At 39.3% G+C, this 27,584-nt stretch overlaps 1 protein-coding gene across 3 annotated transcripts in view; it reads right to left on the reverse strand.

Annotated features, from left to right (window-relative positions):
* UPRT (uracil phosphoribosyltransferase homolog) overlaps positions 1–27,584 on the reverse strand; it is a 45,256-nt gene that overhangs the window by 12,806 nt on the left and 4,866 nt on the right. For all 3 annotated transcript variants that reach the window (XM_045290233.1, XM_004715895.2, XM_045290232.1), the window contains exons 2-4: positions 16,392–16,434; positions 4,928–4,997; positions 3,729–3,791 (exon numbers count right to left, since the gene is read on the reverse strand). In XM_045290233.1, coding sequence (XP_045146168.1) covers positions 3,729–3,791; positions 4,928–4,997; positions 16,392–16,412 — 154 coding nt within the window. In that variant the 5' untranslated portion in view covers positions 16,413–16,434. The remainder of the gene's footprint in view (positions 1–3,728; positions 3,792–4,927; positions 4,998–16,391; positions 16,435–27,584) is intronic.

Below are 27,584 nucleotides of genomic sequence, written 5' to 3' on the forward strand. Positions count from 1 at the left end.
GGGGGGGGTGATACTAAGAACTCAATAGAAAGTAAATGTCTACAAAAGAATGAAAGCAACTATGTACAAACATGCCTGATTCAATTGATGTATGGGTTGTGATAAGAGTTGTACGAGCCCCCAATAAAATGTTTTTCAGTGGTGAAAAACTTGGCTTATACTCGAGTATATATGGTAGGTAAAACAAATAAAACCATAATAGTAAGGGAAGGAAATATTAAAGAACTAGAGGATAGCTATGTGTTTCTGGATTTATTCTGGATTTATCATACCTTTCCTGTGGCCCTTCTGAGATAATTGTGGCCAATTATCTTACAGATGGGTTTTGGCTCTCCACTACATTAATGCCCCTTCACATCAATTTGGTTGCTTATTTGTCTTTCATAAAGCTTTTATATATTTTTCAGATTGTTATCAGCTTATTTTCATCTGAGAGATATATAAAAGATTTATGAAAGACAAGGGAATAAAACTGAATGATCTTTTTGACCAAGGTGGCATCAACTCAACATTGAATTTAATGCTTTCTGGGCAAACAATGCAAAAGTCGTATATTGTGTGTGCACTCTATACAGTGTAAAGTACCCCTACCACCATGTGATTCGATTCTGAACACAGAACTATCTTTGAGCCTGAATCCTTATAAAGAATTATTTTGAAAAGTCAGCCAATCCCATGCCATCTTCAAGATTTTAGGGTATATTTGAATATAAACTACACTTAATATTTTTCATTAAATTAACTTTTAACTAAAAGTTGTTTTAAGAGAATATTTTATGTGAGTCAGAATCTACTCAAAGGCAGTGAGGTTGTTTTTTTTATTGTAAACATAAAATCAGTTTCTTTCTAATATACAAGGGTAAGTAAAAAAAGTATTGCTACTAGGATTCTAGTTAACACAAGCACAGGTTTATTCAAAAATAAAATATGTTTAAATGTGTCCCTGCAATCAGTAGATGGCTGAGGCCAAATTCTCTCAATAATGGACTTTTCCTAGCCTCATGACAGTGTAAACAGGCCATGTGCCTTGGCATCAATCTTTCTCTGGCTTGAGGTTCACAGCACAGGGACTCTGTGTTCAAAGAATGCACTCCACTCTTGACTCTTCTTTCTTGGTGGTAGTAGCTCCCTCTCTCCTTACTTCTCTCTCTTTTTATTTCTCGTAAGATAAAAAAGGTGCTTCAGTCACACCCCAAGTAAATTTCCCTTACATTGATTGGATCAGGATTATGATGGGCTTAAGGATGCTGCATTTGTCACATCAGAGGAAGATTACTCATCTAAACGCTGTATCACATCATTACCTAACTGCCGAACCACTAAGAATCACGGCCTAGTCAAGTTGACACAAATGTTGGGGAGACACAATTCAATCTATGACAGAGGGAATCTGCTGGCTAGTTGAATTCAAGGAAAAGAGGTTGAATCAGAAGGTTATGGCAACTGGTTTAGGGGGGGGGATTCTAAATGGGTAATCATGATAGATTTTTCTCCAAGAAAATCACAAAGGTTTACTATGAAACATTAATAAAATGGAAAACTTCATTGGTGAAAAAAAAAGGCCAGGAAAGATGTGCCATGGAATTTTCCCACCCAGAACACTTGCTCATTCTTCAAGGGTAGCAAGGACTTCTCTATTAGAATTTCACCGAGAAACCTTACTTTACACTTTTGAATGTACAGTCCTGATCTTGCCCCTTAAGACTTCTTTTTTGTTCCCCAAACTCAAAGAACATTTACATGGAACATAGTCTGAGTATCACAAAGATGTTAAAACTGTCATTTTGACATGGTGTAAGTCAAAGAGCATAGAATTCTTTGAGGGAAGGGTTAGAGATTCAGAATTGTATACGTGGAGGTAGCAAAGAAACCCAGGAATTGCACTGGGCAGAGCAGAGCTTTTGTAGTATGCATTTTTTATGCCAGGCAAGCATCATACAACTCGCTCTAAGTTAATGCACCCAGTGGCATCACCTGGGAAGGTTCTCTTTGGTCACAGTGAAGTTTTTTGTAAAGGCAGTTTCACTCAAACATCATTTTTTGTGATGGCTGATTTAGGAGGACAGTGTACAGCTATGAAATTTTGTTTCCTGCTCAGGAAAAATACCACAGAAACTGTTATGATGTTGAACACAACTTACAAGGACAGGGCTACAGGAATAACTCAAGTGTATGAGTGGTTTTCTCATTTCAAAAAAGGTGAAATGTCAACTGATGACAAACCACACTCTGGATGTCTGTCAACTTCCCAAATGGATGAAAATGTCAACTCGTAGTACTCATTCCGCCACTGTTAATCAAGTTTTCTATTTAGAGGTTCTGAAAGGATTGCATAACAGTATGTGACAAAAAGGCCTGATTTGTGACAAATGGGGGACAGGTTTTGCCAATTCACCTGCTCACACCGCCATCTCAGTGCACCATTTTTTTTGCCAAAAAAACCCCCCAAAACCAGCATGCCTCTCTTGCCCTAGGCACCTTACTCACCTGACCTCGCTTTGTATGACTTGTTTTTGTTTCTTCCAATGAAGAGGGCATGAAAGGAAAGCAATTTGATGGCGTAGAAAAGGTGAAGAAAAAAACGTGGGAGGTGCTTGTCAGCCATCCAAAGAGATGAGTTCGGAAAATGTTTTCAAGAATGGAATTGCGGATTTGACAAATGTATTAGGTATAATGGAGAGTCCTTTGAAGGTGATAAGGTTGTTTTGGAAATAAATTTAAATACATAACTGTGAGGAAAATATTCCAATTTTGGGGGTTCCTCCCTTGTACACCTCCACAACTAAAACCACTCACTGTCATCAGGTTTTAGTTCTGCTGTAACAGAAAAATCACAAGTGAGTGACTGTAGCAAATAGGTTATGATTCATCCTATAGTGACCCTATATGGCAAATAGAACAGTCCCTTTTGAGTTTCTGAGGCTGTAAATCTTTATAGGAACAGAAACCTCACCTTTCTCCCAAGGGATGGCAAGTAGGTTTGAACTGCTGACCTTGCATCCCAATTCTTAATGCACTATGCCACCAAGGCTCCTTCTATAGACCTAGATGGAAGCTATATCAACAATCACTTCATGTTTTGGTATTTTTGTTTAACACAGGTTTCCCTGATTTTTTGTAATCATACTTACAGAAGAACTGTCATATACGAAAATCACCCAAAACTATTAGTATTAGTATTAAAAATAACTCTGTCTGTGCATCCCTCACTCCAAGTGATCTAGATATACTAGGGCTGCACTTTGTGAAAATCAGCCTTTAAGGAACGAACTGACCCTTGAACACATTGTCCTGAGTGAAAAGTTCGTCTCCATTCAAAAGTTTAAAGGTTGAACACTCTATCATTGCTTAAGAGATGCCTCTTAAAAACAAAACAAAACAAAAAAACCTCCTGATTTACTTGAGGTAATCAACTGTTCATAGCCGGAAGAGAAAACTGTATTGTATATGTTTTTAAAAAGAATTAAATTTTTCCAGAACACTCTTCCATCAATCTCTTTTAAAGTTGGCCTGTCCATGAGTGCATGGCATTAGGGACATGCTAAAATTAGCTAAACTCAGCACCACACCAATCAGGACCCCAAGGCACCAGAAGAAGAGACAATATAGGTGGTGAGATTTCAGCTTAAGTTGGCTCCAATTGTGACAGCCAAGCCTACTTTCCTTCTCAAAAACAGCAACTGTTTTTGTGCATGAAAAGAAAAAAAATCCCACACATGCAAACTTACCACTTCTCATTATGCTGACACCACAGTTTCCCTTCTCAAATTTCACTCCTTCATACTTGTACCCTGTTGGGGGGGGGGGATTAAAATGTCATCTTTCATCAGTGGAGCATCCTACTTATTTTATAAGTTGGCTATAGTTTAAATCAGATAGGTTCAGAGCAACTCTTCTCCAGACACACTGTGAATGTCATGAAATTAGTCATGCTTTCCCATGGTTATTTCTTAATTCTTCATAAAAACTGGTGGAGATCATTGTAAAAAGTGGGGTTTATCAAATAAAAATACTTCTTATAGCATGATATTCATACACATTTTTCAAGTTGGATTCAGAGGAAAATCACTGTACTCAGAGAATACTAGAAATCCCATGAATTCAAAATAGAACCTGACAGTAGAGAGTTTCCTCGTTTTATTCCTTTTTATGAGTCTTGATTCGTCCTTAAACATAGAGGAGAGGCTAAAGTCCGTAACCAAGTTATGCTCAACCTTTGGTCCCATTGTGAATTTGTATCAATCATGATGCCACAAGCTCATCCCTCTATTTTCATCAAGTAACTCTTAGAATAGAACAATTTCCCATTTTTAACTAGAGGACCAAATCAGAACTTCAAAACTTTGGCTGCTTTCTTTTGAAGAGTAAAACAAAGCCTCATCTGAAATTTGTATTGCTTTTTGTTTTGTTCTGTTCTGTTAGGTTTGTTTGCAGTCTCATATTTTTACCTGGAGTTTCATTTCAAAACATTTAGTAACACAAGTGTTTCCCTGCAGAGGTAAAGATAAGCTGCCAGCAATTCTTAACTCTGATCCCACTAACCTATTCTGCATGCTGGAGAATATTTATTAGCATGTAACTTGAACTTACAAGCAAACCATCAACAAAAGTCACTCACATAATGTTTCCAAGTTTATTAAGAACAGCCTCACCTACACTCCGCATTTTGTATGCTGATTTATTTTTTCATTATTTCTTTTTCTCTTTAGATCTCTTTATTGGGGGCTCGTACAACTCTTATCACAATCCATACATCCATCCATTGTGTCAGGCACATTTGTACATTTGTCTCCCTCATCATTCTCAAAACACTTGCTTTCTACTTGGGCCCTTGGTATCAGCTCCTCATGCATGCTGATTTTTAATCAGACTGCTTTTTGCCCCTTTTCCCCTAAGTCCATTTCAGAATTGTAACCGTTCTGTTTACCTGTTGGAGTAGTCACCATGCATTCTTTATAAGGCAGCTGATTCAATCCCTCTTCCACAACAAGTCTGATCTAGAGAATCAAAGAGAGACTAAGTCAAGAACCTGATGAGAACCTATTGTTAGCTATAAGTCTCATGGACCAAGCACTAGATAGAGAATCAGTAGAACCCAAGGAACACTTCATTAGCTCTTGAAGGTAGGAAGTGGGTCCTTATCATTTGTGAGAGGTACGGGGTCTCCAGTTGCCAGGCTGCTTGCTACTAGGTGTCCACACCCTTTTGAGCACATGAAAGCCGCCAACATATTGAAATATACTTTCTGATCGTCATTAAGTTCATCTAGGTCTGTGTTTCCCAAAGTGGACAACACTGTCAGGGTGCTGTGTGTGTGCTAGAATGATCCCCAAACCCAAAGCAAACTCACTGCCATCAAGTCAATGCTGACTCATGGCGACCGTATGCATGATCCAGGGGGGCTGCAAAAGCAGCTGTCTACAGTTATCCTGGATTGTGGGCTACAGTACAAATGTTTTCCCAGGGAGTGTTGAGTGCTTTTTTCTTTCTTTCTGTTCTGAAAAGGGGGCAATAGGCCAAACTAAGTTTGGGAACCTGTCGTTGGTGTTAGTTGCCATTGAGTCAGTCCTAATCCATAGCAACTCTTATGCACAACAGAATGAAACACTGCCAAGTTCTATGTCATCCTCCTAATTGATCCTTTGTGAGTTCCTGTAAATCTATAGGCCAGGGGTCGGCAAACTTTTGAGACGGAAGAGTCAATCATGTCCCTGACCAACAATTTAAAAATTAACTATTCAAGATCCATAAATATATATACAGTATATTACATACAGATGAAATCACCATTATCTAAATAATATCCTTTAATATTTTTTTTCCATTTTACTTCAGGGGCACATATACTTACTTATGGCTCAAGAACTGCAGTTTATTGATCCCTGATCTAGGATATATTATGAGAAATGCAAAATTACCAATGTCAAGAGGCATTACTAGTACCCTTAGGTCCTGTATATATTCCTGGGTACCTGCATATATTGGTACCTGTATATATTCCTGGTTACTCTGGAAGTAGGGTCCATTGGTAACTGCTTGGGCCTGTTCAGTACCTTTGAAGTTGCTAAGCTGAATTATTTTCAATAAAGGAACAAAGACTAAATAACTAAATCCATTGACAGAGAATCTATTTCAACTCATAGTTACCCTATAGGATAGAGTAGAACTGCCCCATAAGATTTCTAAGACTGTAATTCTTGGTAGAAACAAACTACCGGATCATTTTTTTTCTCAAGGACGTGGGTTTGAATTGCCAACTTTTGAGTTCACATCACAGCACTTGACCACTGTGTCATCAGGTCGCCTAAAAAAGAAGCATGACACCTAAAAAAGAACCATGACAATATAAAGCTCCAAACTTCCTGCTTAAGTTAGTGGACAGGTTAAATCAATTTATTGAGCTTTAAGAAGGACCCAGTCAAATACATTCAGACTTCTCAGTTAAAGAAGAGGCTCCCAATAATCATGAAATGTGGTACAGAGTAAAGAATCACTTAGAACTGCTAAGAACAGCTTCTGAAAACAAGATATGGTATGGTATTTCCATATACAACCAGGGTCTACTACAATGTAAGGTATATTTCCCTCAATTAATCTTTCATTATTGATAGAGGATCAGGAACAGAAAGGAACATTGCCAGGCCCTATGCTATATTATTTGACTGTTATCACAACACAACACTTTGCTGCAATTAAAAAGGATCAATGGTAAGTAGCTTAGTATCCTGTCAGTCTGCAGCAGCTTATAGAGAGCCCACTAACCTCATAAATATTGTGTGTGCACACACATGCACACACCTGCCTTTAGCCACCATCTTCTGTGGAGATATCCGAGGAGGTACCCCCAGCCCCCCAAAACGCTAGAATTTTTTTTCAAAGCAATGTATTTAATTTTTTTAACAAAACCACCTTATCACCTTCAAAGGGCTCTCCATTACACTTAATACATTTGTCAAATCTGCGATTCCATTCTTGGAAACATTTTTCAAGCTCATCTCTTTGGATGGCTGGCAGCACCTCCCACGTTTTTTTTTCCTCTCCTTTTCTACGCCATCAAATTGCTGTCCTTTCATGCCCTCTTCATTTAAGGAAACAAAAACAAGTCGTACAAAGTGAGGTCATGTGAGTAAGGTGCCTAGGGCAAGAGAGGCATGCTGTTTTTTGCCAAAAATTGGTGCACTGAGATGGCTGTGTGAGCAGGTACATTTTTGTGGTGGTAAAACCAGTCCCTGGTTTGCCACAAATCGGGCCTTTTTGTCGCACACTTCTATGCAATCTTTTCAGAAGCTCTAAATAGAAAGCTGATGGAATGAGCAGTATGAATTGACATTTTTGTCCATTTGGGAAGTTGACAAGACATCCAGAACGAGGTTTCTCATCAATTGGCACTTCACCTTTTTTTAAATGAGAAAACCACTCATACACTTGAGTCTTTTCCATAGCACTGTCCTTGTAAGCTGTGTTCACCATCACAACAGTTTCTGCGACATTTTTCCCTGAGCAGGAAACAAAATTTCACAGCTACATGCTGTTTGTTCTCTAAAATCAACCATCACAAAAAACGAGGTTCAAGCAAAACTGCTTTTACAAAAAAAAAAAAAGTCACCATGACCAGAGAGAACCTTCCCAGGCGATGCCTCTGGGTGCAATAACTCAGAGCTAGTGGCTCAAAGCTCACCTAGTGGGAAAATTTGTGTATTAAGAAAGCTCTGCCCAGATATGACAAAATAACAATTTATAAATTATCAAGGGCTCATGAGGGAGGGGGGAGCGGGGAGGGAGGGGGAAAATGAGGACCTAATGTCGGGGGTTTAAGTGGAGAGGAAATGTTTTGAGAATGATGAGGCCAATGAATGTACAAATGCGCGTTACACAATTGATGCATGTATGGAATGTGATAAGAGTTGTATGAGCCCCTAATAAAATGATTTTAAAAAATAAAAGAAAGCTCTGTCCAGCAGAGCTATTTCCCACTGGGGGGGTATCCCCTCATATAGATCTCTTATGAACAAAATGCAAGGGTAAAAGAGAATTACTTTCTTTTAAGAGCTTATTCCTCCTCCACCTAAGCATACTGTTCTAAAAGTTTTTAGCCCCCACTCCATTCCCTACATCCCTGAGGCAGAAATGACAATGTGTCTAGATTTACAGGAAAACATAAAACCAGAAAAAGAGTGACTGAGGGCCAGGGAAACCAACCCTGGAAATCCAGGACATTCCGAGCGTCAATTATAATGGGCTTCTTGTGTTAGATGAGACCGTGCACTAGAACTCCTCAACACTGGAAATCTGGACAGCTCTAGGTCTCTACCACCACAACAGACTATCCATTCTGTCTCCCCAGAAAAGGTGGGAACCCTCAGAGTTAATGCAGAGAACAGAGAAGTGCAAATAAACAATGTTTCCACCAAAGTATGCCCTAGGCCTTTATTATCACAGTTGCTCTTTCACTGAAGCATTTTATAATAATTTGAACTTAATTTCTAATTTCTATAGAAAAATGGGCAACATGGACGACAAAAGTAAGAGGATACATTTTCTGCCAGTGGCCACAAAGACTTCCCAGAATCTATTAAGACCTTTCTCCTTCAATCTGCTCCTTTGATTTCATAAATGCATAAAAAACAGAATGACCTAACTATTACATCAACAATGCCAACTACATTTATCTTGGTATAATGCAAGGTTTACTACTGACTCCAGAAACTCAAATCATTTTAAATAAACTGGTGTGTGTAACAAGGATTTTTATTGGCAAAAGTAGAATAGGCATTGTCTACACTTTTTTTGGAATAAATTCTCCAACTAAAAGCTAAATGATCATTTTTCCCACATATCCATTAATAACCTATATTCTACAATCTGATTATACCTTAGATATTAAACAACATATTTCTTTCATTCCCAAACCAAATATCAAATGCTAGCAATAATACATAGGTTGTATGCTCCACACACACCCGAAATATGTTTATATACTTTAGTGCAGCCTCACCTCCCCATGAACACAGCCCAGCATTGTGTTGGACACACATATTGTTGTTAGATGTTGGCAAGCTAGTTATGATTCATATCAATCCTATGTACAACAGAATGAAATTCTACCATGCCTTGTACCATTCCCACATCTGTTCCAATATTTGAGCCCACTGTTGTAGCTACTCTGTCGATCTATCTTATTGAAGGTTTTCCTCTTTTCGGTCGACCTGTTACTTTAACAAGCATGATGTCCTTCCCCAAGGACTGCTCACGCCTTTCAAGTCTCACCATCCTCACTTTGATGAACTCATTCTGGATATAATTCCTTCAAGACATTCTTCTGGCCGTCTACAGTAAATTCAACATTCTTCACAAACACAATTCAAAAACATCACTCTTCTTCGGTTTCATTATTTATTGTACAGCATTCACTTGTATATGAGGTGATTAAAAAAACTACAGCTTGGGTTTCAGGAGAAAGATGGGGCTTTCTACTCCTGTAAACAGTTACAGTCTCAGAATCTCACTAGGGCAGTTCTACCCTGCCCTATAGGGTCGCTATACGTCAGCATCGACTCGATGGCAGTGAGTTATGGCTTGGATCAGACATCCATCAGTCCTCGAAGGGACAGCTTTACCTTTGGCACTTTAAAGAAATCTTTTGCAGCAGGCGTCTCAATGTAATAAGTCATTTGATTTCCCGACTGCTACTTCCATAGGCATTGATTATGGATCCAAGTAAAATGAAATCTTCGACAACTTTAGTCTTTTTCTCTGTTTTATTATGCCATTGTTTCTTGGTCCGGGTGTGAGGATTTATGTTGAAGTATAATTCATCATGAAGGCTGTGGTCTTTGATCTTCATCAGTAAGGGACTCAAGTTCTCTTTACTTTCAGGAAGCAAGGTCATGTTATTTGCATGTTAATGAGTCTTCTGCCAATCCAAATGCTGCATTTTTCTTTGTACAGGCCAGCTTCTTGAAGTATCGGTTCCGCACACAGATTAAATAAGTTTGGGGAAAGGATACAACCCTGATGTAACCTTTTCATGATTTTGTTCTGCTTAAATGATTGTCTCCATGTACAAGTTGTGCATGAACACAGCTGCTATGGAATTTCCATTCTTCACATTGTTAACCATAATTTCTTAGGGTCCAGGCAGTCAAATGCCTCAATAATACACAGGTAAGCATCTTTCTGGGATTCCCGACATTCGGCCAAGATCTTTCAGCAGTGATATTCCTCATTCCATGTCTTCTTCTGAATTCAGCTTGGATTTCTTGCAGTTCCTTGTCAGTGTACTATTGCAATCATTTTCAAATATCTTTACAAAAAGTTTATCTGTGTGTGGCATGAATGTTGTTGGATAATTTCCATATTCTATTAGATCATTTTTGTTTAGAATGGACACCTAATTGAATCTCTTCTAGTTGGTTGGCCAGGTAGCTCTCTTTCCAATTCTTGGCATAAAGCACCTCAAACACTACATCCACCTGATGAAACATTTCAATTGTTATTCTATCAACTCCTGGAGTCTTCTTTTTCGCTAGTCTTGCCTTTATTGCAACTTGAACATTTTACTTCATGATCATATGCCACCTCCTAAAAAGTTAAATAGCAACCAATCCGTAGAGTACAGCAACTCTTTATACTCTTATTATCTTCTGTTGATGTTTTCTGCGTCACTGAATCTTTTGCTCATACACATAAAACAATTAGTCAAATGGACTAATGGAACATGTTAATATTAGTCTCCATGACCTTGAGACTAGATAGAAGACTTTGATAGTGTCTGGTTATCACTAACAACTGCTCTGAAAGGAATCACGTTACAAGGTCGTGTAATAGAATGACAACAAAATTTGGAACAAAACTCAAAATCATAAAAATTAAACAAGCTGATGGTTGGATAGAGGCTGGTGGATCCCTGGACACTATGGCCCAACTCACTCTTCAGTTCTAGAAATGAACTCACTCCCAGGACTCAATGTTTAGCCAGAGAATAGACAGATCTATAAGGGAAACAATACCGCCCTAGAATAATCAACTAAAAACAAACAAACATAAAAGAATAATCAACCATTTAAAATCAAAAGGACAACCTTTACCTAAAGACAAAGTTCAGAGGTTAAGGAAAGAGATATGACAAAATAATTATAATTTATAATTTATCAAGGGTTCATGAGGGAGGGGAAGTGGGGAGGGAGGGGGAAAAGAGGAGCTGATACCAAGGGCTCAAGTAGAAAGCAAATGTTTTGAGAATGTGGATGGCAACATAGGTACACATGTGCTTGACACAATGGATGGATGGATGGATGGATTGAGATCAGAGTTGTACAGGCCCCCAGTAAAATGATGCTTTAAAACAAGAAATAGTTTTTTTAAAAGCTTAAAAACCATTTTATCCAGAGAATTTTTCATTATTGCTACTTGAGGTTTAAATGTTTTCTTCAGCTTTTTCAACTTGAGAAATGCTGGGCATAATCTTCACTTTTGGTGTTTTAACTCCAAGCCTTTACACATTCCGTTATAATATTTACTCTGTTTTCTCTCAAGCTGCCCCTTTAAATATTCTGCTCAACTCTTTTAGTTCATTTCTTTCCTTTCACTTTAGCTTCCTTACATAGTGGAGGGAGTTTTGGAGTCACTCCTGACATCCGTTTTAGTCTTTTCTTTCTTTTATACCTTTTATATGACCTTTTAGATTCTTCATGTACGATGTCTTTAATGTCATTCCACAACTCATCTTGTCTTCTGTCATTAGTATTCAATGTATCAAATCTATTCTTAGTCTATAAATTCAGTTGGAATATATTCAAGGTCATATTTTGGCTTTCATGGGCTTGTCTTAGTGTTTATTCTTCAGCTTCGATGTGAACTTGCATAGAAACAATTGACGGTCTGTTCTGAAGTCGGCTCTGACCTTGTGCAGACTAATGATATTGAACTTCACCATCACTTTTTTTTCCACTTTTTTCTATACTTGTAGTCAACTTGATTCCTGTGTATTCTATGTGTACATGTGTACCCTACATGTAATCATTACTAATGTTATTTAAAAAAGGTAGTAGTCATAAGTAAGTTACTAGTCTTGCAAAGTATTATCATTCAGTCTCTGGTGTAGTTTCTATCACCACAGCCATATTTTCGAACTACTGATGCTTCTTTATTTTCAACTTTCACATTCCAATCACCAGTAATTTATTGATGCATCCTGATTGCATGTTAGATCAATTTCATACTATGGACGTTGGTAAAATTCTTAGATTTCCTCATCTTTGGCATTAGTGGTTGGTTTCTAAATTCCTTGTAGATGTTTGAATATTATCCTATCACTGACAGCGTTGTACTTCAGAACAGATCTACAAATGATCTTTTTTATTATGGTGAATGTGATGACATTCTTCTTCAATTTGTCATTCCAGAAATAATAGGCCATAAGATTATCTGATTCAAAATGGCCATTACCAGTCCACCTTTTCAGCTCACTAATGTATAGATAATTTCTCAAACTTTATGCATTCCATTTTTTCCCAACTTCCAATTCTCGTTCTTTGTACATTCTGCATTCTAATTATCAATGGATAGTTGCAACTGTTTCTTCCAACAATAAAGGTCCAGAAAGCTCTGTTTATCTATATCATGAAGGTCAACTGTACTTTGAGGAGACTGCTCTTTCACTATTCATTTGTCAGGTTGTTGTACTGTGGTAGTTTGCATGTTGCTATGCCAGAGTTATTTTAAATGCCAGCAGGGCTGCCCATGGTGGATCGGTTTCAGCAGAGCTGCAACACTAAGGAAGATTACGTAGAAGAACAAAGGGTCAACTCTAAAAAACAGCCACCGAAAATCGTATGTACTAGTCTGTCTAACATTACCAGAAGATGAGCCCCTCAGCTTGGAAGGTATTCAAAGTAAGACTGGGGAAGAGCTGCCTCTTCAAAGTCGAGTCTACCTTAATGAAGTAGAAATACATGACTTTGGTATATATGCCATAAGTGGGTGAAAACCAATAAAATGTGTCAACCTCATTGTAAGCATGTAGCATGATGTGCTGCTGCTGTTGTTGTTGAATGCCTTGGTTCCGACTCATAGTGACCCTATGTACAACAGAACAAACACGACCTGATACTGCATCATTCTTTTTTTCTCTGAGCCTGGACTTCACCAAGCACAGGGACTACTCTTTTTTTATCAGAGGCCCATGCCCACAAGTCCAGAGCATGGGAGAAGTCTCACCATCCTCACTTGTCAGGCGCATTCTGGCTGTACTTCTTTCATGATAGATTTGTTTGTCCTTCTGATAGTTCATGCTACTTTTGATCTTCTTCACCAATACCATAATTCCAGTGCATCAAGTCTTCTGTCTTCCTGATTCACCGTCGAACTTTCACATGCATCTGAGGTAACTGAGAATACCATGGCTTGGGTGTTTGCTTTTTAACATTTCAAAGAGGACTTGTGCTGCAGATTTGCCCGATGTTTGTTGGAATGCTTGACCACTACTTCCATGAGTGTTGACTGTGCCCGGCCCCCCAAATGAAAGCCTTGACAAATTCAGTCTTTTCGCCATTTATTTTGATGGTTCCTGTTCGTCTAGTTGTAAGGATGTTTGTTTTCTTCACACTACAGTGTGATGTACACTTAAGGGGCCAGGCATTGACCTTCATCAGCAAGTCCTTTAAGTCCTCTCCGATTTCAGCAGGCACAGTTGTGTCATGCACATCAGGTTGTTACAAAGCCTTTCTCCAATCCTGGTGCTGTGTTCTCCTTCAGGGAGTCAGGGTCTCAGATTATTTGCTCAGCATACAGACCGAAGAAGCATGGTGAAAGGACACAACCTCGCTGCACACCTTTCCTAACTGTAAACCACACGGCGCTCCCTTGCTCTGTTCATTCTACTGCCTCTAAGTCTTCTGGAATTCCTATTTTTGCCACGATTGTCATGATCTGCACAGTAAAATGTCTTTGCGTAGTCAATAACACACAAGGAAACATCTTTCTGGTATTCTCTGCATTCACCAAGATCCAGCTGCTGCTAGCAATGATAGCCCTTGTGTCGTGTCTTCTGACTCCAGCTTGATTTCTGGCAGCTCCCTCTTGATGTACTACCGCCTCTATTCTAAACATTATCTTCAGCAAAATTTTACTTGCCTGTGATATTAATCACATTGTACGATGATTTCCATATTCTGCTGGGTCACCTTTCTTTGGAATGGTCACAAATACAGATCTCTTCCACTTGGTTGGCCAGGTTACAGTCTTCCCAATTTCCTGGCATAGACTAATGAGTGTGTCTAGTGTTGCATCCATTGGAACATTTCAATTGGTATTCTGTCAATGATGGGATGCTTGTTTTTGGCTAATGCCTTCAGTGCAGCTTGCCCTTCAGTACAATCTGTTCTTGATCGTATAGTATCTTTTGAAATGATTAAATGCCAACTAATTCTTTTGGTGCAGTGATTCTTGTCTTTTTTCAATTTTCTTTTGATACTTCTTGGATCATTTAATATTGTACTTACAGAACCTTTCAATATTGTAACTCAAAGACTGAATCTTCCCCTCACTTTGTTCAACTTCCTTTTTGGCCCTCTAATTCCAGGTCTTTGCACATTTCATCACAATATTTGGCCTTCTTGAACTGCCCTTGGAAACTTTCTGTTCAGCTCCTTTATTCTATCATTTCTTCAGTTTGCACATTCCAAATTCTGATTTTTAATGGATGCCTGCAACTGTTTTTCCTCATTTTGAGTGTTGCCACATCAGCAAATGAAGGTCTTGAAAGGTTTGCTCCATCCACAACATTAAGGTCAACGCTACTTTGAGGAAGCAGTTCTTCCACAGTTATATTTTAAGTACCACCAACCTAGGAGAGCTTAATTTCTTCATATATATATATAATTTTATTGGGGCCTCTTATAACAATCCATACATCAATCGTATCAAGCACATTTTTGCATAGGTTGTCATCATCATTTTCAAAACATTTTCTTTCTACTTGAACCCTTGGTATCAGCTTCTCTTTTTACCCTTTCCCCCCCATCCTCTCACCCTTGTGAACCCTTGATAACTTATAAATTATCATTATTTTCATATCTTATACTCTCTGCTGTCTCCCTTCACCCACGTTTCTGTTGTTCATCCCCCTCCGAGGTGGGGGGATTATTTTACGTCCATCATTGTGATCGGTTTCCCCTTCTCCCCACCTACCTTCCTCCTACCCTAATGGTATTGCTATGTCCATTATTGTTCCTGAGGGGGTTATCTGTCTTGGATTCCATGTGTTGAGAGCTCTTTTCTGTACCAGTGTACATACTCCAGTCCAGCCAGATTTGTAAGGTAGAACTGTGGTCATGATAGTTGGGGGGAAGGGGGGAGAAGCATTAAAGAACTAGATAAATATTGTGTATTTAATCCGTGCTCTACCGCACCCTGGCTGGCTGGTCCCTTCCTTGTGACCCTTCTGTGAGGGGATGTCCAACTGTCTACAGATAGGTTTTGGGTCTTCACTCTGGACCCCCTTGTTCACATCATACAGGCTGGTGGGCTTCTTCCAGGTGGGGAGCATATCTTCCATCACTGTGTAAGATAACGTTCTACTGCTATCTATGAAGTTTTCAGTGACTACTGTTTCAGAAGTGAGCAGCATATCCCTTCTTCTCAGTCTGTTCTCAGTCTGGAAGTTGTGCTGATACCTGTTCACCGTGGGTGACTCTGCTAGTATTTGAAATACTGGTGGCATAGCTTCCAGCAGCAGAGCAACATGTAAGCCATAACAGATGGACAAAGTGACAGATGAGTGGTAGAACATAAAGTTTAGATATAAACAGAAGAAGGAAGCATGGTGCTTATCAATCTGGCTTAAACTTTTCTGAGATTATACTTGTTAAACAGAATTGGGCTTGGTCAATTTTAATAAGGAGTCCCTGAATAAAGTGCAGGTAATCAAAGTGACTCTATCATATGTGCGGATAGTATAGAAAAGAATGAGCAATACAAACATTCCTACACCTAAACTACATATATGTAAATATTAGTTTTTATGTCTTAGTTGGATACTATAAGGGTTAACATCAAGTCTCCTTATGTTCTTGCGTTTCTTTCAATGAATCCATCACTTCATTGCCCTAAGATGAGGCAGTTAAGGGTTGCTGAGGACCAGGTTTCCAAGATCCATTTGGAAAGTAGTGGTATCTAAGACTTACAGGGAATGAGTTTGTGAACAATGGTTTGGAGTGAAAAAGATTGGCACAGAGGTTTAGTAAACAGTGGAAATAATGTCTCAGAAGCTTAGCAAGATATTGTTACTTGTTACAAACCTTCTCACTTCCAGAATGTTCTAGAACCAAAAAGCCCCTTGGCCCTTTGTATCAGGTACAATAACGAAATGAAAATGGAAAGTCTCCACCTACCAAACGATCCGCAGAAAACATGAAGTCCCCTCTACTGGCTGTCCTAAAAAAAAGTAGCACAAGTTTTAGTCTCAATTAGAATTTTACTGTAAAATATTATTTAAAACAAATAGCAATAATTCTATTAGAGCCTATTACATACTAAGAGCTTGAACGTTTACATGTACAAACGATGATTGAGGCCAGCTATTTTTCACTAGGATACAAGAACCTAAGTAGATTGAGTAGATCAGCACCATTGGAACATGCTTCCCTGACATCAACAAAAAAGATATAAGAACTGAAAAGACCATGCAGCCCCTCCACATATTACTCAACTCAAAGATTTAAAAAGCTTCCCCGGAAGCAAGCATTCAGTTCAAAGTAAGAGGGCGCTTTCCAGTAAACAACCCAGGCTCTCCCCACACTTCCCCTCTACTCACTTTGATCGAAAACTTCTATTTTCAAAGTAACCCATCTACTTTGTCACAAATACTTTTTACAATAAGAATGGGTACAAACACATACATAAATCCTCCACTTTGCCATTACTTTCAAGAATGAGCAACTTAATTCCCAAAACCTATCTCAAGCTATTGATAACTTTTCCCCATTTGCCTGTTTTCCAATTACTTTGTTGCTAGATATTGCTACGCTTTTCTTGTATATTCCCTTTGGGTCATATGCTGGAGTACTCAAGGGATAATTCCGAGATGCACCTACCCATAAACTGCTAACCAGCCAAAGAAGGGAATGTTAAAAGGTTGCTTGTTTGCTTGTTTGTTTTTCTGTAAGTAAAAATTTAGTATTCTTCCTCCTTTTCCCACACAAGCGAAATTATCTGAATGACGGGAGCAATTTACAGTTTATGTACTTCAACATGGCCATCTGAGTTTCTGTAACATTCTTAAAATATTCCCAAATACACTATCCAAATGGAATATGCAAGCACTTATTCTCTCAGTATATCATTAATCACCATTCTTATGTTTCCAGCTGCATTCATTTTCTCTGAGAAAGCAATCACATGTCTTTAACACATGTGGCATTAGGTTTCTTCTGAGTAATCAGTTCTATCATATTATAAATATTAACTCTATAAAATACCGATGATAATGGAGCAATAGCCATATAGTTCGGTGGTATTTATAAATATTATCTAAATTCAGAAAAATTCATCCATACACACATTTACACCGCTATACACAGCCCATTTAAAACAGGTGCTGTTCCATCTGTGATTTTCAAGCGAGACTATACTATAACACCAGCACCTTTCATATCTGTACTTAATCCTCACATGCTTGTCAAGGAAGTAAAAGGCAGTGATTCCCCAAATACATTGAAGCCCATTGCTCTGTTTGCCAGACCTGTATACAAGTATCTAAAATACAATTTTTCAACAGGGAAGAAAAGTCTATACATTTTTCTTGAAAAAAAATCCAAGAATGTATCTTGGGAATGCACATACATCTTTTTAAAATGTGAGCATTACACATTAATTTATTATACTTTGTCCTCACTTATCAGTTAGGTGATCATTACCAACAGCAGATCATTACTCGAAAATCAGCATTAAGCAAAAATATAGGATGACTGCATTCAACCACAAAATGGAAGATGACCACAGTATTATTTAACTGCCAGATGACATCCTTCCTTAACTGTCAAACCACTGAGAACCACAGCCCAGCCATGATGATATGTCACCTTAACCATTACAACTAGCATTATGCTCACCTCACACCCCAGCATTCGTTACTGTCTGCTGTATATTGTCAATACACAAAATAATCTGATATAACTTTTGAGGGGGGGCCAACTTTTTTATTGTAAATAAGGTGTGGATTTACATTTCAGATCACCAGATAGACCTAACTGTTGTTATAAAGTGGAATGTCAGAAAGAAAGAGAATAGATGTGGCAGTTACATCATTTCATGTCAACTCAAAGATATATAAAAGCATATGGAGTGGTATTCAACCTGCCAATCAGATCGCTGCCTGATGGTGCCTCCTTGTGGGCTTGGTCTTCTCAGAAGAAGGGTTCTGGGAACCTCCCCCTCCCTGCCTTCGCCTTCATGCCTGCGAGCCACTCTGAGTGTTGCCAGAGCCCTGGAGATGGGTCCACCGCCATTGGATCCACAAGACTTTGCACCCACTGGCTGATGAGATTCCTGCGTTCGTCATCATTGCTTGTAACTGTGTGAGGCTGAAGAGGGACTATGGATGAGTATTGGACTTATGGACTTGAATTGGACTGGGCTGGAATGCTTTTTGTGATAGATAATTACTTCTTGATATAAAGCAATTTCTTACACATCTATGAGGCTCACTGGATTTGTTTCTCTAGTCCAACCCACCCTAACACAGTAGATAAATGAGGAGTAGGTATACATAGAAAAGTTGTTTTACATACAGTGATTGGAGCTGTCCAAATCTCTTATTTCACTTTGTCAGACTCAGCTGATAACCTTTGCATAATAAGCACCTTCTCTGCATTCAAATGATGTACACACTATGAGAACCTAATATGAACTGTCATCTCTTGACATCTATTTAACTTCCAATTAAAGCATTCACTGTTCTAAGGTACTCTACTCCCAACAGTAATTACTAGTCTATTTCCTGCTGTTTTGGATAGACTTCAAATCCATACTGTTTACTTTAAATTAATGAAAACACTAAAGCACAACCAGAATACAAAGTTGACTGCCTTTTTAAAAATCCACAGTGGCCTTCCATAGTCACATTTAAACTCTTAGCATTCCTAATCCTAGCATTTCAGAAAGCAGATATTTACTTGTCTGATCAAGCGGCTCACATTCCCTATGTGTCCACTTTAAGCCCGTACTAAATTCTTTATTCATAAAGATGTTTTCATGTAAACCAGACCCCAGGTTTATTTGATTCAAATCATAACTCTATTCACTTTAGTCTTAAAACCATTAATAATTGTTTCTACTAGAACCAATGTTTTGAAAGACATTTTATTTATCTTCTGATCACCAGTTGCCATTGCCGACTCCTGATGTGGCTGAATGCTGGATAGCATTTCCAATGGCTGATTTGTCAGAGGTAGAGTTCTTCCAAGGCAACTTTTGGTAGACTTGAACGTTCAGTCTTTCGGTTAGCAGCCAAATGTGTTAACCATTTGTACCACCCGGGGATTCCATCTGGTAACAATCCCAAATGAAATCAATCACAAAGCAAAAAACGCAGGCACACCCCACTGGAATACTCCAAAAAAGATCCAAATGATCAAATATTTAAACAGACAGTGATATTCAAGCACCCGTAGTCCTAAACCAACCAAACTCACTGCCATTGAGCTGATTCTTTCTAATTAAATGTTAACCGGAGTGGCTTTTAACTTGTATGAACCCCAGGCACGCTTAGCAATGCAGACCTAACCATACCTGAGAAGGTCTTTTAAATATATATATAAATATATCCACTTATACACCTATAAATGTGTCACACACTTTTAACCAGAAAGTGAAAGTCAAAGGCTTTTTTAGGGGGAAAATTATCTTCACACTGAAGTAAGAAAATAAAGAGAATTACACTGGGCACCAAATCTTCATTTTAACACACACTTGGCAAACCAGCCTCCTCCCAACTTAAATGAAGCTGTCTTATAAAACACTCTAGAGAGTCTAGAGAAGTTGTACAGTTGTATATATATTTTAAAACGTGTACAGCTCATTGCAACCCTAAGCCCAGATGCAACCTCTGAAATTGTCTCACTGTCCTCTTTCAAAAGGCTAATTGGTATTTATATAACATTCATATGACATACAAATAGGAAGAGAGGGACTTTTTATAATACTGAAAAACGGAAGATTTCGAGTGGAGAGCTTCTTCCGTCTTTTCTCTGGGCTTTCCTACGTTCAGGAGGGAGTCTCTATCTTGTTCCAGGAGGACAACCTCCCCTGGGACATTTATAACACCAATTCCCACAGCACAAATTGCTAGATGATTACTCTTTAGTTCATTTCCATTCAAAATCTACTTGAAATCCCTAATTTTTTTAAACAAAAATAATGTGACAAGTTTACAAAGATTTATTTGTAAATCTCTTCTTTGAAGGTTTATAGATTACCAGCTACGTTTACCTGACAGAGCCACCAGGGCTCCTGGTCAATGAAAGCAAGGGTCTGTTATTATACACTACTCCCTTCTTTCCCAGAGCCACGATTCACTGAAAGCCTCCGTGGTGCCGAGTACTAAGCATTTGGGGTGCATTATCTCATTTCACATTCACACAACCTTAAGAAGTGCCATTTTAGAGATGAGAATAGTGAGACTTACAAAGACGAAGGACATCAAGGCTTTTCCCAGCCGATTCTCTCTGTTTCCCACTCCTGCAGGGCAGGCATTGCATATATTTTGTTCTAAGAGCAGATTGCTTGCCAAAAGGTAATCCATTTTTAATCTGTATTTGAGTAACATTTCTCTCCAGGAGAATCAGTTCAGCATGTATATAAAATGCAAACAAATCCTAAACATAAAAATTAAATGTCAATGGCCATGAGGTCAATTTCAATTCATGGCAACCTCGTGTGTGTCAGAATAGACTTGTGCTCCATAGGATTTGCCATGGCTGATTTTTTGGTAAGTAAATTACCAGGTCTTTCTTCCAAGGCACCTCTGGGTGGGCTCGAACTTCCAACCTTTTGGTTCAAAGCAAGCATGTTCATCATATTGCCCCTCCTAGGGACTCCCACAAATCTTTAGCATCTCCTTTAAAAGCCTGTGACATATTGCATTTTGTAAATCTGCTGCAAAAGGTCTCTCTTTCTTTTAACGTGTTAATGTTTTTTGTTTTAAAAAGATGTAACTCTGAGGATCAAGGTGCATACAAAAGCAGAAGAAAGAAAACTTGATGCCTTTCAATTTTGGTGTTGGTGGAGAATACTGAACACCCCATAGACTGCCAGAAGAATGAACCAATTAATGGTGGAAGAAGTATAGCTCGAATGGTCTTCGATACAAGGATGCCAGGACTTCACCTCACATACTGTGTACATGTCATCAACAAGGACCAGTCCCTGGAGAAGTATATCATCCAAAAGAGAAAGACCCTCACCAAGATGGACTGACACTGGGGCTGCAGCAGCAGGCATAGCAACGATTGTGAGGATGGCACAGGACTGGGTAGCATTCCGTTCCATTTTCCTGACTCAATGGCACGTAACAATAACAACAACATAATAAGATTATATAAGTCCCTGGGTGGCCCAAACAGTTAAGTGTTTGACTACTAGACAAAAGGTGGGTGGTTTAGACCGCTCAGAGGTGCAGACGATAGGTTTGGTGACCTGTTTTAGAAAGAGCACAGTTTGGAAAACCACATGGAGTAGTTCTATTATGCACTGCGGGTGCCATCAGTCAGAGTCCACTGGAAGGCAACACATTACAATAGGCTGATAAAACAGAGTGTCAGCGGAGTGGAGATCCAAAGCCCATTAGTAGGCCACTGGAGATCCCCTTGCAGAGGGGTCTCAGGGAGGAGATGAGACAGTCAGGGTGTGATCTAACAATGATGAGAAATACAACTTTCCTCTAGTTCCTAAATGTTTCCTCCCTGCTCCCACTACCATGACTCGAATTCGACCTTGCAAGGCTGGCTAGACCAGAGGATGTACACTGGTACAGACAGGAACTGAAAAATCCAGGGAATCCAGGGCGGATGAGCCCTACAGGACCAGTGGTGTGAGTGGCGAAACAGGGAGGGTAAAGGGAGAATGGGTAGGAAAGAGGGAACCGATTACAAGGAACTATATGTGACCTCTTCCCTGGGGGACAGACAATCGAAAAGTGGGTGAAGGGAGACGTCGGACAGGGCAAGATATGACAAAATACCAATTTGTAAACTATCAAGGGCTCATGAAGGAGGGGGGAGCGGGGAGGGAGGGGAAAAATGAGGACCTAATGTCGGGGGTTTAAGTGGAGAGAAAATGTTTTGAGAATGATGTACAAATGCGCTTTACACAATTGATGTGTGTATGGATTGCAATAACAGTTGTATGAGCCCCTAATGAAATATTTAAAAAAGAACAAAACAGAGTGTCAGCAATCATTTACTTACACCTCAAAACAGAATTCAACATCAACATTCGAAATGTGGTTGAAAATAAGAGAAGCTATCAAAACAATTTCCTCTAGAACCCAGGTCTGGGTCAGTCAGAAATTAATTCATATTACTACTGCTGCATTAATGGCCCCATGTACCAGGCAAGGTGCCAAACCTGGTCCTCTTCCTGCTTCCCCCAAACTGGCAAGCCAGCATTAGTATATGCCCAATAAATGTTATCACAGGGAATGGACAGCTTTAAAAGGAAACTTCCTCCCTCCTGGCCTAAACGCCAGTTCGAAATCACATGGAAAGCACATAAACACCAAAAACATGTCCACGTTTTCAACAATTTTTCAGGCTAGTTTCTTTCTGTGGTGGAATTTGGGTTTTTGTAAAAGTCAAAAGGAAGATGAGTTCTGGGATTCTTCTCCCGCCAGGCTGGGGGCCGCCCCGAGCCCCTGTGAGCAATGTTACAGACTGGTCTGTCTTCAGCAATCAGAGGGCAGAGTCGGGGAGTTACTGAATAACCAGGACTCCAAGTGGAACTGTTAGCAATCCCTGGAGCTCAGGCACCAGGGGTATGGAATGTGGGACGAATTAAGAAAGTGGGGCAGGGAGGAAATCTGTGGGGGTGGGGGCAGGAGCAGAAAAGTCTTTCATGTCCGAGAAAAAAACTGTTAACCCTATAGTACTCAGCCAGTGAGGAACAGGAGGAAGGGGCTGGTGAACTAGGGAATAAAATGCTTGCAGATGGGCTGTGAGGCACCTCCCTGTCCCCGCCGCCCGTCCCCCTGCTTTTGTCTAGGGGCTTGGGTGCCAGATTTTACAAAATCACACAATAAAGGCCTCTCTCTCGCTAAAGTAAGAACAGATTCGATTTCTTGAGCGTTTGTTGGTTAAAATCCTGTGGTAGCCTACTGGCAAACTCAGATGGGATCAAGTAGTCTGCTCCAGTTCTCGCTCAAGGGTTTCCGGTGGTTCTCAACCTTCCTAAGGCAGCGACCCTTTAATACAGTTCCTCATGTTGTGGTGACCCAGCCATAAAATTATGTTCGTTGCTACTTAGTAACGGTAATTTTGCTACTGTTATGAATCGGGCCACCCCTGTGAAAGGGTTGTTCGACCCCCCAAAGGGGTCGCGACCCACAGGTTGAGAACCTTTGGTTTATACTGATCAAAATTTGGAAACACCAGATCAGGGGTTTATACTGATCTGCCAGTTACCAAGAAGAACCAATATGGTATCGTGGGTTTTGACGGCTCTTACACCTCTAACCAGTTCTGTTTAGTATGTGGGATCCCTGGCCCTCGACACCTCGAATCTCGACAAATCAAAAAGTAGACAAGCAATTCTGCCAAGGATTGGGACTCAGCCTGTGCACAATACAATCACTTGTGTTTATAAAGCTACAGATCATCAGGTGCCAGTAATGAGTACTCAAACAGACAACGAGGGCCGGAAATGTGTCTTTAAAACCACAGACAAGTCAAAAGCACCACAGGTTCGGGTCCAGATACGAAGGGTGGCTAAAGTTCAGATGGCCAGGAAAGGAGGAGGAATGGAAACAGGAAATATAGGGAGAAAGTAGGGTAGGTGGTGTTACATTGAGCGATGGCAAGGAATGAGATGAAACAAAAATATGTATAAATGGTTAAATGTAAAGTTGATGATCTGCCCTGTAAACCTTCCCTCGAGTCAAAATCAAACTTTAAAAATAAACAACGAATAGTTCCACAAATGATTCAGCTACACAGCCCTGGTTAACACCATAACAGGATTCAAATCGCATGAGGCTGTACTCAACAGAAACATGCTCACTGATCCTAGATTAATTGTGGAACATCAAGGTTTAAGTTCGACTTCACAGATTTAAGTACTTCAAGTTTACTTAACTTTCCTCAAAGCCCCCTGCTGACACCATAGCAAAGCCCCTCCCAGCGCAGATACAGCACACATTCCACAGCTCATGGAGCACCCTTACAAGACAGAAAACAGGGAAAGTGTGTGCGTGTGTGCGTGCGCACGCACGCAAGAGGTGATCGTTGCTTTTTTTTAATTGTGGGCTTAAGTATTTTTATGTACTTTGTTGTTGAGAATACAGACGGCAAATCATGTACCACTTTGAGCAGTTTCTACATGTACAATTTAATCACATTGATGGCGTTCTTCGAATTGTACTACCATACTCATCCTCCTTTTCTGAGTTCTTCCTTCCTCATTAATTACAGGCTCACTGCCCCCTAAGTTTCCTAGCTAAACTTTCAAATGATTGTTGTCGCTGTGACAACATCTGCATAGTTCTTAAGAAAGCTCAAGGCAGTCGTTTTTTTACCAATTAAGCTGTTGTTTGATCGCAAGAAGACGTTAGGGAATACTTTTGGTTTAAGGTTTCAATATTATCTCAAACTCCAAAAAGGTCACTTGCATCAAGTTGATGCCAACTCATGGCAGCCCTGCAGGACAGGGTGGGACAGCCTCTGTGGGCCCCGAGGCTGTGACTCCTAACAGGAGTAGAAAGCCCCATCTTTCTCCCACAGAGTGGCTGGTGGTTTTGAACTGCTGACCTTGAGGATCACAGTCCAATGCCTAAGCATGACGACGACACCGGGGCTCCTTTAATATTTCAGGGCTGTATGTTCAGGAGTGCATCCAACATCCAGGGAGGCCGCCTTTAATCGGAATTTCAAATTCTGTTCTGCTCTATCCCCCTACCCCTTTAATCAAGATTCTTCTAGGGAATCTTTGATCAAATCTTCAGTAATGATAACAAGGCACCATCCAATTCTTCAGGTCTCATGGCAAAGGAGGCCATTATTCATGGAAGAAGTTAGCCCCACATTCCATATCCTCCTCCTCTTCCTAACTCTCTTCCTTAGGTTACTCCCAGAGCTTTAAAAACCATTTATTTCCCGTTTGAATGAAATGAATAATTTGCATTTCTACAGTTTAACGAGATCCCCAGGTGATTCTTATGGATCACCAAGTGACGCTTACGTGGTCCTAAGAATCACCTGAGGATCTTGTTAAACTGTCGATTCTGATTCAGGGGTTAAACCATAATGAAGTGCTTTGAAGCGCTGCTTGTAAGACCGACAGAACAAAAGCAGCAAATGTATTATGAGGCCAATGAATTAGGATGTCCCATGAAGTCAAGACCCTTCACTTCCAAACCAAGGTATCATATCCCATGAAGTGTTTGCTTATACATAAGCATCCTCAGGCAGCTACTTTATTTATTTATTTTTGGTCACTGTAGTAAGCAGATCTACCTCATAACTTTTGGCCATTCAACTTTTGACAGCTGTATACCTTAATGACAATTACAATAAACACCTATCTGACCCTTCTCCCTTAATCAATATGATGGGGGGGGGTGTCTTTTAGATATACTGCATTGTCTTGAATATGAAGTGGTAAACTATATTTAAAGGAAAAATACATTGCACTCAGATTTTGCTAGGTTTAGTATATAACAGAGGCAGAAAGAGAAGGATGTGGAATTTGAATCTACTGCAACAAAAAGAAAAAGAAATAAAGGGCTAATTTCTTTTCCCAAGTGCCCCAGTGACCTTGTGGCTGAGTAAATTATCTGATCATTTAGTTTGATTTAAAATTATGACATTCTCAAAAAGAGAAAAAAACTATTTCCTTGAAACTCAATAATACAACCAACATATTGTTTCAAATCTTGCATGTCTTAAAATATAAAAAGGTATTTTAAATCAGTCCAGATAATGTTCTCACTCTTGCCTGTTGGAAAAACAACTAAATACCAACAGGTTGTCTCCCTGACTCAATAATATTTCTGCATGCCAAAGTCAATTCATAATGCAATCTGTTCACCAGATAGATAATAAGGACCAGAGACAATAAATGTGTTCCAATGGCCTCTTTTATCAGACAGTTGCATAGTACACATAGATAATGCCACGTCAAAATAACAAAGACCTTACAGTCTTGAAAACTCACAGGGGCAGTTCTATCAGACCCTGGCCGATAGGTTCGCTGTGCGTCAGCATTGACTGGATGTCAGAGAGATTGGTTTGAGTGAGGACTTTCTGAAGGTGGGAGGAAAATGTTGAATGACTGCTAATGGCTATGGGGTTTCTTACTGAAAATCTGATGGTTGCATAGCTGTGAATATGCCAAAAACCACTGGGTTGTATACTTCGAATAAATGAACTCTATGGCATGGGAACTGTATTTCAGGTAAAGATGTTATTTCAAATCAACCATTAAAAATGTGCATATAGGTGATGGTTGCACAACATTGTGATTATAATTAATGTCACTGAAGTAATACAGTTAAAAGTAGTTGAGATAGCATATTTTGTTATATAATTGTATCTTAACAAAATAAATCTTTTTAAGTGCTCTTATAAATAACGTTTTCCAAATTATTCCCGAGGGTTCATCGAAGCCCTGCAGCCCATCTACAGGACTAGTGCTGTTCCAAGACCTAAGGTTTGGAACTCCTGCTCCATAGAAACAAAAATCATCATCCTATTTCTTTGCTTAATTTCCATCATCCCACCATGACTATCAAGTGTATGCCTCGTATTTTTTAAATGATATTTTCTTGTGTTTTTAGTGATGGATTGCATAGCAGTTTAGGTTCCAGCTCAACAATTTCTATACAAATTGTTCAGTGACATCAATCACATAAGATATGAACATTCTTTTTAAGTTCACTACTTCATCTGTTAGAGCACATGATTAAAGTTGTTTTCAATTCATTAAAAACACGAATAATTACATCAGATCATATTGACTAGAGCATCTCAAAAGAGTAGATGGTAAACTTAGGGGGTAATGAGTTTTTGTTCATCAAGAAAGATCAATTTGGAAAAGGGGGGTGAGAACGGCTATACAACTTGAAGAATGCAATCACTGTCTTCGAGTTAAACACGTCGAAACTGTTGAGCCCTCGTGTTTTGCTATGGATATGCTCAACATCAACAAAAATAAAATAAACTCTACAAAATGAAACCATGTAAATTCATAGCTATCATTTTAAGCACTAGGAAGACTCTTAATTGACTATCATTTCTTTTCATGGCACTGCTCAAGTACAAACATATTTGAAAAAAGCAGTTTCTGTTCTCAGGAACTTAAAATTGAATAGGGGAGAT

This window comes from Echinops telfairi, unplaced genomic scaffold (genome assembly GCF_000313985.2).
Source record: "Echinops telfairi isolate 266 unplaced genomic scaffold, ASM31398v2 ScPeMD7_34;HRSCAF=130, whole genome shotgun sequence".
Lineage (NCBI taxonomy): Eukaryota > Metazoa > Chordata > Mammalia > Afrosoricida > Tenrecidae > Echinops > Echinops telfairi.